The sequence below is a fragment of the Phoenix dactylifera genome, chromosome 6, assembly GCF_051530095.1.
Source record: "Phoenix dactylifera cultivar Ajwa chromosome 6, Ajwa_hap1_PhDact_Kaust_v1.1, whole genome shotgun sequence".
NCBI lineage: Eukaryota > Viridiplantae > Streptophyta > Magnoliopsida > Arecales > Arecaceae > Phoenix > Phoenix dactylifera.
The window spans coordinates 32624847-32634387 of NC_143195.1; the positions used below are offsets into that span (position 1 = coordinate 32624847).

Sequence of the window (9541 nt, forward strand, 5' to 3'; positions counted from 1 at the left end):
GCCGTGCCGTGCTTGGCCCACGAATTGTACCAGCCCAGGCCCTTATGGGCCGTGCCGGGCTCGGCCCGCGGGCCAGAAATTCGTAACCCAACCCGGCCCCCTTGTATGGGCCGTGCTAGGCACAGCCCGTTACTATAGCAAGCGGGCCGTGCCTGGCACGGCCCGCTTCGTGCCGAGCCATGGGCGGCCCGGCCCAATGCCCATCTCTAGTAGAGTTGGGCAACGGGCCGTGTCGGGCCGGCCCGGCCCAGGCCCACCGGGCCCGAGGTCTAAATGGGTCGTGCCTGGCCCGGCCCGCTTATGAAGCGGGCCGTGCCGGGCACGGCCCGTTCAGCACGGAACGGCAGCCCGGCCCGGCCCCAGGCCCGTCTATTGACGGGCCGGGCCGGGCACGGCACGAGACGGGCCGTGCCTGGCACGGCCCGCAACGGGCGCAAACGGGCCGTGCCAGGCACGGCCCGTCTGGTGAGGGGGGGGAGAAAAATAGCCGTTTCCAACGGCTATTTTGAAAAAATTCCAATTTTACCCCTCCCAACAGTCCAAAAACGGCTAAATTGAGGGGTATTTTGGAAAAAAAAATTTTGGGCTTCTATAAATATCCCTTTCCTCTCTCATTCTCACCACACCAAACCAACTATTCTCTTCTTCTCTACTACTATTATTTCTCTCTTCTAAAGTGCTCTTCTAGCAATTTAATTTTTAGTTTGCATTTAGCAAGTGTTCAAGTGCTACACAAGAGGAGGTTCCTGTTGAGAAGAGGTCACTCCTGTTGAGAGCACAAGAGGAAGCTCAGAATCTCGGCTCTGCCTCTGCCCTCCGACCCTCTACTCAATTCCTCCTTGTGGTTAGTTTTTATTTTTTGAATTCATCAATTTAGATATGTCATCTTTTGAGAAAAGTCAGTTTGGCATTCCTCCTGTTTCTGAGGGAGAAGAAACTAATCCCCAACCCCATGTTCCTAGTTCCTCTAGAACTAGTGAACCGAGTGAAGATCAAACCTCTTCTCGTAAGAGGACTAGTGCTGTATGGAATGAATTTGACAGAGTTATGGTTGATGGAGTCTGGAAAGCTAAATGTAAAAAATGTGCCAAACTTTATAGTTGTAGTAGTAGTGGGGGAACAGGGCATTTAAAAAGACATCAAGAGAGTCATAGGATGCATGATTCTCATGCTCAAACTCAAAGTACCCTTAATATACAAGGAGGATTACTTGTAGGTAATTTTGCATATAATCATGAAAATCAAAGAAAAGCACTTGTAAAATGGATAGTTAAGGATGAATTACCTTTTAGTTTATGTGAATCTTTTAATTTTGAAGAATATATTCAATTAAACCTACAACCTGCTTACAAAAAAACTAGCAGGCGTACATTTAGAAGAGTAGCTATGACTAACTTTTTAGCAATGAAACAAAGTTTAATTGAAACACTTTCTACTTTAAATGTAAAAATTCCATTAACTTCTGATATTTGGTCAGCATCTGTAGGTAGTAATTGTTTTATTGCCATTACTGCTCATTATATTGATAATGATTGGCAATTAAATAAACGTATTCTTGCTTTTCGTGCTTTTGATTTTCCACATTCTGGGCAACAAATTTCAAATATCATTTATCAAACTGCATGTTCATATAATATTAATGATAAAATTATGTCTATTACTTTTGATAATGCATCTAATAATAATTCTGTTGTTGCATTATTAAAAGACTCATTGCATCCCATGTTAGATGGAAATTTATTGCATATTAGATGTGCATGTCATATCTTAAATCTTTCTGTTCAAGCTGGCATGGGCATGATTTAAGATGTGATTGGTAAAATTAGAAATGCAGTTTCTTTTATTCATGCTTCAAGATCAAGACTTCAAGAATTTAAGGAACTATGTATAAATCATGGTAAACGTTTTAAAAAATTTAAACTTGATGTAATTACTCGTTGGAACTCAACATATAGCATGATACATGATGCATACCTATATAAAAACTTATTAAGTGCATATATTAATGATCGTGGATTAGGCTTTACATTGACTGAAACTGATTGGAATAAAGAAAAAATTTTGGAAGATTTTTTGCTTAGTTTTTATAATGCTACCAATGTTCTTTCTGGTATTTATTATCCAACTTTATGTTCATTTTTACAACAAGCATATATAATTAATCAAAAATTTGCAGAACATAGATATGATGATGTTTTAATGCCTATTATTGACCTAATGGAATCTAAATGGAATGAGTATTGGGACAAGATATGTCCTATGCATAACTTAGCTGCTGTATTTGATCCTAGAGTTAAATTGAATGGCGTGCTAATTTTACTTGATGCATACTGTGAAAATATGATTAAAGATCCTGAACCTGCTAAAAATGAGGTAAAACAACTTCTTTATGATATTTATGCTATATATGATGAAAAAATTCGTGGATCTAGAACACAAATACAAACCTCTATTTCTTCTTCTAGTAGTTCTCGTTCGTCATCTATTTTTTCATTCATTGCACAGAGAAGACACACACATGCTTCAAGTTTATCTTCATCTTTAAGTAGTGAACTAGAATTTTATTTACGAAATGATCTTCAGTCTGCATATGATGAAAATCAAATAGAGAATCTAGATGTATTATCTTGGTGGAAGAGTGTTAGAAATCAATATCCTGTTATGTCTGCAATTGCACGCGATATTTTAGCTGTGCCGATGTCCACGGTAGCATCGGAATCCGCTTTTAGTGCAGGTCGGCGTGTTCTTGACGAAAAGAGAAGTAGGATGACGGGCGAAACGGTGGAGATGCTTCTCTGCTTCAAAGATTGGTTGGATACTGAGGCAAGACTTCAAGATAAAGGTGGACATAATACAACATCCTCTGATGATGATGATACAAACACTACTGAAGACTGAAGAGTGAATACTGATTCACTGAATCACTGATGATTAGTAAGATTTCTTAATTTTTTATAATTGTACATTTTTATTGTATTCTGGAGGTCAGACCAAGGTCCAAACCTCGGCCCTTTCTTATTGTATTCTGAAGGTCAGACCAAGGTCCAAACCTCCCTTCATGTACCATTTTGATTTAAATTAATAAACTGATAGGGGTCTATGCCAAACCCCCCACCATTAAGGTGGCTTTATATTCATAAATCCTTAGTTTTCAATATTTATTAATTTATTAAAAAAATTTATGAAGCATTAATTTTTATCGGGCCGGGCCGGGCCCAGGCCCGGACCGTGCCAGGCCCGCGGGCCAGCCCGGCCCAGGCCCTTATGGGCCGTGCCGGGCTGGCCCGCGGGCCGGGCCGTGCTTGGCCCGCGGGCCGGGCCGTGCTTGGCCCGCGGGCCTAGAGCGGGCCGTGCCGGCCCGGGCCTAGAGCGGGCCGTGCCGGCCCGGGCCGGGGCCGGCCCGGCGCGGGCCTAGAGCGGGCCGTGCCGGCCCGGGCCTAGAGCGGGCCGTGCCGGCCCCGGCCCGAAGCGGGCCGTGCCGGGCCAGGCCCGAAGCGGGCCGTGCCGGGCCAGGCCCGCGGGCCAGTAACCTGTGACCCAGCACGGCCCCCTTAAATGGGTCGTGCCAGGCACGGCCCGGCACTGTAGCTATCGGGCCGTGCCGGGCCATGGGCGGCCCGGCCCAGTGCCCAACTCTAATCTCTAGTTGTGCCCCTAATTATTTAAAAAAAAATCAATTGAATTAAATTGTTATTTCTCTACTTTTCTTCACGAGTTAAGTGTGACCATTGTTATCTTCTTGTTCAGCTGTGGATGAATGTGAAAAATTCAAGATTAGGTTAAGGGGTTGTACATCTTTAAATATAAGTGCTTAGCCACCATAAACAGTCGTTGAAGATGAATTAAATTGTCAATTCTATGCTCCCTTTCGTAAGTTATGAATGATATTTCTTTTGATTGATTCCTACTATATTGCTACTCCAACCTTATTGGCTAAATCTTCTTCCCCTACAAAGGAATCTCCACATGCACCAAATTCACGTACTTAGATATGAAATCTATTATCTGTTTTGCACGTGTTTCATAGACAATGTTTTTTCCATAATTCTCATTGATCAAACCTTTTTAATCATGCAAATGGGTTGGCCATTTTAAGATATCTACCTTTTTCAATTTCCACCAAAGGAAATAAGAAGCAACTACCAGAAATATTTCAGTGAGGCTGCCAACATCCACTTTAAGATTTAATGTAATGTCAGGGGCCCCTCTTTCATTGATCTAATAAAATTCTAACTAGTAGTTTGTAGTATTTTCTTATTGAAATGTTTCCAAGAGAGAGTATTTCAGATATAGATCGCAAATAGCTGAGAAAGAAGCCATCCAGCATTCACCATGAGATCAAAGCACAGATCTTATCGAAAGGTGCAACCTGTTCTGGGTCAAACTGCACTGAATTTGACCCCACCTGTAGCGTCGGTCAGGTTAGGCCTAACATTGCTTGGCTGGGTGGGGTTTGGATTGGTAAATATCAACCCAAATTAATGCTGGATTGAGATTTGGTTGAAGGCTCAAGCAAACTGACCCAATTTTCTTCTACCATCCTCTTATACTGACCCACTCCAAATATGACCCTTCTTTTTCCTTCCAATCTACCCCATCCAACAGTAGCCCACGGAATATTTACAGAAGGTATCTTCCCCATCTGATCAAATGGATTATATTAAGTATCATTTAAATTTTAGAACCTGAGTCAATGTTGATAGACAAGATCCAAGTACAATCTTTGACAAGTTAAAGAAAAATAGACATTACCAGTTATGGTCCCAACTCCCAACAATCCAAGGTCCTATGAGGGGTAAATTGGGAATAGTCCTAAACTTTGGCTCTTTTTTTTTTTTTGCTACACAAAGTGGCTGCCCCAGGATTCAAACTCATGCCCTGCACTTGTCAATCCAAGCCTTTTACCATTGCACCAAGCAATGACCCCTAATTTTTGACAAGTTAAACTAAGAGAAAATCAACCAATGCATCAATCCCGAGTCAACAATCAACCTAAGTCATGTTTTGGCTTAGAAATTATGAAGTCAAATTGGGTTTGGGTTAGATAGGTTAAATTTTAAGTCAGATTGGATAAAGTCAGGGTTGGATTGTTTAGAACACAGATTGGGTATCGTCTATGCGCTAGCCCACTCCAACCTGCTTCAGTTGCACCCTTATTTCATTGGTTCCAATTTGCCTTCCAGGGATTACAATTTCACAAGATCCTCTTATTTAATTTCCTATTAAAGGTGACTAATGCAAAAAAAATATAAAGGTTTGGTTGATACAGGAATTCCCAGATATCTGAACTATAGCCAAAAAAGCAAGTTTGCTATTCAAATTCTAGAAAGTCCGATATAACAATATGACATTTTTTTTAAAAAAAAAAGTCAAATAAGAGAACAGAGTTAATCAGGTTGCACAATGTAAAAAGCACATGCTACTTTAGAAAATTATAAAATATTAAAAAAAAAGTTAAATGATCACAAGCAACAAAATGTGTGGGTAACAAGGTTAGAATCAGGTGCCAAAAAGATCCATCAATGCTGAATTTTGTAACTGGGAGCATAAATAGGCTAAATGGGACATAAGAGGAACATCGAGAATCGGATGTTGTATAATCCAAAGTTTAACCAGAAGAGATGCAATTAGTGAATGCACGAGAAGATGAGCACTTTGAGGTCATTTTATAGCAGTCAAGAACAAATAATTTATTGCATGCAAGGTGGCAATAACTCAATTACAGGGATCAACTGTCAGGTAATGAAATAAGCATTATAGGTGAATTTGCTTCTTAACAAGATTGGCACACAATCAATATCCAGTCTGTTTCAAAAAAAACAAACTGGTGTTAAGACAAAAGAATAAGGAGGTCAGAATAAGCATAAATAAAGTGCTGGTGCTACAAGAATAGAAATCTGCAAGGTTTGATGTAGGACAACAAAGACAAGTGTCTAATCAACAACTTTAATATTGATGTATTTTAAGATGTGAAAGCGGACCTATGACTTGTTTGCCAATGAATGGCTCAAAGTATATATTTATATGCATCAACAATTGATATGTGGTGGTTGATCTTAATCAAGACTGCAAATTAACCTAGTGGTTTATAAACAAACAGCTTGATAATAGGCTCAAATGAACATGTTCAATTAAGATACAAAATTACAAATTGAGCTTAAATCTTGTCTAAAGCTCAACTAGTAATTCATGGATAAGCCGAGACCAAACACTTTGGGATCACAAAAATAAATAGAAGCTTAGGCTTAGCTCAATACTAGGCTCACTCAAGCTCATTCAATTAAGAAATGGACCAAGTTTGAACACTTGCAATTAACCACAGCTTGAGCTCGAATAACCCTTTCATATGACAAGCCAAGCCTGAGCAGCATAGAGCTTGGCTCAGCTCAGCTTGTTAGCGGCCCTATTTGATATGTACAATTCTTGAGAATGCTACAAGAACCAGTTTGGTGTTCCATGGATGCAAGTTAATATCAAACGTCCATGCCTACAAATCACAACACAGAATTGCTGAATGATGAGATCATCATTACATGTCAAGCTGCAGTCCTAGATCAATTGTGCTCGTGTTTCTTGTTGCATGTAAAAGTAGCTAGAGTATATGCATAATCAAGTCAAGAGTGGACATGACTGGAGAGCAACAATAGCCATAGTATGACTACCCACAAATAAAGCAAACAAAAATAACCTTTGAATCAACTAAGGCAGAGAGATGCAGATCATGACCATATAATAACCATCAAGCTCAATATCAGTACCACCAATAGATTCAACAATACAAATATCATTCCAAGAAAATGAAGAAACTAACAGGTGTTGCATGATATGTTGGACAAAGTATTGAAAAACACAAAAAAAAAGATGGTCCAGAGATCTACAACAGATAATCAAAGGAGTGTAAAATAACTCCAAAAACAAATAAAAACTTCATCAACTATTGCTCAAAAAAGAATGCCTAAAAACAGGGCCTAAACTGGTCATCTAGGAGCTTAAAGTTCTTTAAATAATTGGGGAAGATGAATGACTGAAACAGGTTACGAGATAGAAAAATTGTTTGCAACAACAAATTGATTCTGATATTCTCTGCTCTGCGCCAAGATGCAAGAAAAGGGAAAGGGAAAATCATCAAAAAGAAATGGACTTACCATGCAAAAAATAAAAAAACATAACTAACAAGAATTGAAAAGTTCCTGAGTTATTACAAGACACATGTGATTTCTCTCAAATGAAGAACAAAAAAAATCTAGGAGTTCAATGATAGATTTGTGCTCCTGAAACAAAGTTAAATTTCGAAGTCCCTTAACATGACCAAAAGCCTGATAATAGGTTTCAAAAGAAGAAATAGAAAAAAATTGAGATAAGTCATCTCAGAAAGCTTTTCACTCCTAAAGCGAACTACAATAACTTTTGTTAAAGGGGATGGAAACTACTATCAAAGCTAAGCCTCCTCTTCATCCCCAACAGCTTTCAGGCCACTCGGACGCAGCTGCAGATTTTGTAGCCACGGCAGGCGCTGGAGCAATTCCCTTATTATCACAGACCACCTGGTCAAGAAGAATCATCAGGATTACCCAGTCAATAACCAAGTCTCTGAGTAGTGACTTGTCCCCCTTGATGTTGTGGCATTGATTAAGCTGAGTAGTAAAGTGTGACACCTAGCATCAAGGAACTAGTGGAAAACGACAAACCGGAAGAATAATCCAAACCTTGTAATTCATAATCAAGATATTTTATTAAAAATCCAATCCTGTATACAGGAAGAGCTCAAGTAAAAGATGCAAAAGCATAGGAAATCAGCATCCTTATCGGCATTTGGATAGTATTAGAGGGGAAATCAGAGCAGCTGTTTTCAGCAACACTACAATGTCATGAGCCTAGCTGATAGGTGGATCAATCTATAGGCTCTTGAGTAACAGTGGCATATCCAGAAACCAAGGGTGACAGAGTGAATTATATACCAGATTAGAATAAATGAACATCAGGAAAGAACCATAATGCAACTACCCACTTATAGGAGAACAGGAACAAGGTTTCTTTATTATGATTTCCACAGCAGAAGAATATTATCTTATAGAATACAAAGTGGAATACAATATAAAGTGTGCTCATAAATGATGCAGGTGTGCATGGAAACTTAAACTATTATCCACCACCGCAAGAGGCCCAAGGATAACAGACATAACATCCATAAGCCTGGCCACCTTCAAGGACGCATCATATTTCAGAAGGTATGCAAACTTGTGTGGTTTAGAAGTATCTGAATATCAATTGGCATCTTAAGTTGGAGACATTGCCCACATCGGGAACCAGCAACCATGGTTGTGAAACAAACCCAAAAATTAGTCAAGATTCTCAGATGCAGATTGATGTTTGAGAAGCACGATCTGATTCAAGCATCAGGAACCATGCCAGATGTGATAGACTGCAACATGGCCAACCAAAAACCAAGATTTACCCCAGTCAAATACCCTCAGTAGAAAGTCTTCACCCCGATCAATGGCCTTTTAGGGTCTAAACCAAACCCATGATACGCTATATTACCCCAACAATTCGTGGATGATAAATAGTCTTCTCCCAGACTTCTTTGCTCCTCAAGAAACCTGACTACGTTTTGAATTCCAGCTCATTAAAGAACACAACAAACAAAAGAGGACCAAATCGAAACATCGAGGCTGTACATTCTGCATTTAAGGTATCTACAGCCTTCACGGTAATATAAAAGAAATTTTTACCAAGAAATTTTTACTGCTTACAAGAAAGACGGGAAAACAAAGAGATATAAAAGCTGGCGGCGGATCAAAGCGCAAGCAATCCAAGAAACACGCTCGTCTAATAAAAATCAAGAAAACAACGTACCAAGAGTTGAAAACCAAAAGGAAGCAAGAACGAGCCTTTGATCATATTACCCCGGTGATCTTGATGAGCTGGCCGTCCCTGGCGGTGACGAGGTCGGAGGCCGGGAGGCGGTCGAGGAAGACGAGGAGGGCGCCGTGGTTCCGGAAGCTGGCGGCATTCCAGAGGAGGAAGGAGGCGGCGGCGGCGGAGAGGAAAAGTACGGCGGCGAGGAGGAGGGCGTTGTGGACGACGACGAGGATGAGGAGGGAGACGGCGAGGCCGGCGAGGAGAAGAGGGACAATGACACAGGGTACGGCGGCGGGGACCGGGGCGCGGAACCGGCGGCCGACGGCGGTGCCGGAGAGGTCGTTCATCCCTCCTCCTCCGCCCGCCGGGTCTCGTTTCGGTGCATCCGCGAACGACGAACACGAGAGATAAAGAGAGAAGAGAGTGAGAGAGAAGAGGCGGTGGACGGGGTTTAATACTTCAATGTAGCTTGGGGTTCAGCGAAGCGGATCCCGGACGCATCAACCATCACAAATAATGAATTCAGCTTTCTGCGCTGGTCGGTGGACGCTGACGCTTTCTGTTTCCGTTGGTATGCAGGGAAAAAGAAAAAGGCTTTCCGAAACCGACGCCATTCGGCCAACAAAACAAGGAAACAAATAAATAAGTGGTATTGATGGTTGTTTAGGATGCTAATGGT

The 9541-nt window shown here is 41.1% G+C and overlaps 1 protein-coding gene across 7 annotated transcripts in view; it reads right to left on the reverse strand.

The window, feature by feature from the left end:
* Positions 1-9541, reverse strand: part of LOC103722054 (protein SHOU4-like) — a 20761-nt gene extending 11220 nt beyond the window's left edge. For 2 of the 7 annotated variants that reach the window (XM_008812480.6, XM_039126597.3), the window contains exon 1: positions 8907-9525. In XM_008812480.6, the coding sequence (XP_008810702.3) occupies positions 8907-9209 (303 nt within the window). In that variant the 5' untranslated portion in view covers positions 9210-9525. Of the gene's footprint in view, positions 1-8906 lie in introns of all 7 variants that reach the window. The other 5 variants (XM_008812477.6, XM_008812478.5, XM_088723742.2 and 2 more) reach the window with 4 other exon arrangements.